Consider the following 2610-nt stretch of genomic DNA (forward strand, 5'->3'; position numbering starts at 1 on the left):
TGATGTTGTTCCCATGGAAGTCACACATATCTTACTAGGTAGGCCATGGCAATTTGATAAACAAACTTTACATGATGGTCATACCAACCAATACATTTTCTTCATAAATGGGAAAAAGACCATTTTACAACCTCTATCACCTCAAGAAGTTAATAAGGATAGAAATATAATAAGAAAAGATAAAGAAGAAAAAGAAAAGAGCCAAGCTTTCACTAAAGTGTTACTTGCCTACAAAAAAATTCTTCCAAAACAAGATGTGCGTCACCCTTCCTTTTCTTCTCAAGCCAAAAAGGAAGGCCCAAAGCAAGAGAGGAAGAGTAGTCTAGAAAATAAAGATGGCCTAACCAAAGCTAGGGGTAATACCCTTAGAAAGGATGGAACAAGAACTCATAAAAGGGAAGCACAAATCCTCCACCAAATCAAGTCAAGCTCCATCTACAAAGGCTTAAAGAATTTGTGGTCAAATTCTCTCCAAGGACGGGAGGATGATGAAGGATTGACCCCAACAAAGGATGGAGGCACATGCTTAAGAACACTAAGCATGTTTAGAAAGGAAGTTCACTAATCCTTCATCCCTTTCATTTGTGTTTGTTATTTTTGATTCCCAAAGTTGACTTAGTTGAATCAACTTTAGTTGACTTGTTGACCTTTGACTAGGTTTGACTTGTTGACTATAGTTGACTTGACTTAAGCCAACATGCTAATCTATGTTTATTTGCTTTGTAGGTTAATTAGGAGTAAGAAAGCAATGCTAGGTGGCGCATGGTGATTGGGGAGAATAAATGATGTGGAGGAGAGAGTAAAGCAAAGGCATAAAGCATAAAGTAAAAGGAATGAAGCAAGTGTACCTATGTACCTTTGGTCTTCTTTGTTTTTAGCACACTTTGGCCACTTTTTGGAGACATATGAGACACATTTTTTGTCTCCTTTTGTGCTAGAACGAAATTAGCCTTGCACACACCATAGTTAGCTCTTTTGTCTCATTTTTTGTAACCTTATTTGACCTATTTTCTAGAAGCTAGGGTTAGGTTTTTGTAGAGACATCCTTAGGTATCTTTTATTTGCTTAGAGGCCCCTAGACTCTTCTATATAAGGGGTGCTCTTAGACATGTAAAAGGGTTGAAGATTTTGAAGTAAAAACACTCTTATGTCTCAACCATTTTGTGAGAGTTTCCTCCCTTGGGAGTGAAACTTTTAAGCCTTATCTTGCATAGCAAGTGGCGGCACACATCCACTCATCTTCAAGGTTGCCATGGCTTCTAGCCTAGCCTTGTAGTGGCGTGCTTCTCACATTTTTACCATTTCTTTCCTTTCCATTTTATGTTTTCTTCTTCCTTTAATTGTTCTTGGTTTTCTATGGTTTATGTGCTTTCCATTTCCTTTTTGTTTTGAATCAATCCATTATCTTCTTCTCTTGAGTTTTGTGAACGGAACCTTCACATCTAGATAGCTTGCTATCTTAATGTCCAGTGGGGATTTCACTTAGCTTTCTTAATCAACTCACACCATATTCAATAATCTTAAAAAGGAACAAGATAATCCTTCATCAACCATGGCAGCCGCCACCCTTGTCGGCAACAAGTTTTCCGACCACCGCGAGCCACCAACATCACACCTGCACTTCGAGGTTTCGCGCAACAGTGGCCATCCTGTACCAGTGACCCCATCATAACCATCCTCGATGCCGACCAGCCTTTGTTCTTCTCGCGCTGCCACCACAGAAACGCGGTGGAAATCACGTCGCACAACAGTAGTGACCACGCGACGCACTCGCATGTTCACGCATCTGCACCGTAGCCTCGCCAGAAAAACGCAGCGTTCTACGCGAGCCGGCAGCCTCCACACCTTGCAGCACCACAGATCTGCATCTTCAGGCTGCCACCACCATTAACGCGCGCCACTCTCGCCAGAGCAACCACAGTTCAGTGTTCTTCTTCCCGCACCTGCGAGCCTGATTCGAATCTGCAGCAATGCCGCCTCCATCTTCTCCGCAACGCAGCTCCTTCATGCATCAGCACCACGTCGGCAACACGAACAACTCCACCACCGCGAGCTTCCACGCACCATCTTCAACCATCATTTCCATGGCAACATCAGAGAAGCAACTCGCAGTCCACACCAAAAGACGCTGCATCTAAAACACGAATCCATCTCGACGACTGCAACAATTGTTTGAACCATTCTTCATGCATCCAACCACCATTGCAGCAACACCACCGCGTCGGAGCAGCCATGTTAGAGCAACCACCATTCGCTGGAGCAGCTGTCATTGTAGCAGCCACAAGCCTCCATGAAACCTTTCCGCAACCAAAGTGTGACAGAAACCCCAGTCTAGAGAGATAAAGTGTAGTCTACCACGTGTCAGTTTCTCATTGCACAGTCAAACTGGTCAATGGAGCAGCAAAGTTGGTCAAATCTGGTCAAACAGACAAATACTGGTCAAAGGAGAAGGGTTTATTTGCAAATATTGATATTTTTGGATGTCTCTACAAAATTAGACTACAGGATTGAAAATGGGTTATTTAGAAAATTAATACAATTATTATTTGGTGATAATTTATCAGATATCTTTAAATAATTAATTTATTTAATTATATCATAAATTATTAA

General features: G+C 41.8%; 1 protein-coding gene across 1 annotated transcript; it reads left to right on the forward strand.

Moving 5' to 3' along the window:
* Window positions 1-1552: 1552 nt before the first annotated feature.
* On the forward strand, window positions 1553-2343 carry LOC114175309 (CASP-like protein 4U1). Its single transcript, XM_028060092.1, has 2 exons — window positions 1553-1651; window positions 1798-2343. Exons 1-2 carry the CDS (start codon window positions 1553-1555, stop codon window positions 2341-2343), a joined length of 645 nt encoding a protein of 214 aa, XP_027915893.1.
* Window positions 2344-2610: the final 267 nt, after the last annotated feature.

The sequence above is a fragment of the Vigna unguiculata genome, chromosome 3, assembly GCF_004118075.2.
Source record: "Vigna unguiculata cultivar IT97K-499-35 chromosome 3, ASM411807v1, whole genome shotgun sequence".
Taxonomy (NCBI): domain Eukaryota; kingdom Viridiplantae; phylum Streptophyta; class Magnoliopsida; order Fabales; family Fabaceae; genus Vigna; species Vigna unguiculata.

What these genes read in the sequence shown, in the direction of transcription:
- LOC114175309 (XM_028060092.1), top strand. Translation starts at nt 1,553, where the DNA reads ATGGCAGCCGCCACCCTTGTCGGCAACAAGTTTTCCGACCACCGCGAG. An exon ending in CGCGCAACAGTGGCCATCCT is followed by an intron (nt 1,652 to 1,797) that starts GTACCAGTGACC and finishes TCTGCACCGTAG; the next exon opens with CCTCGCCAGAAAAACGCAGC.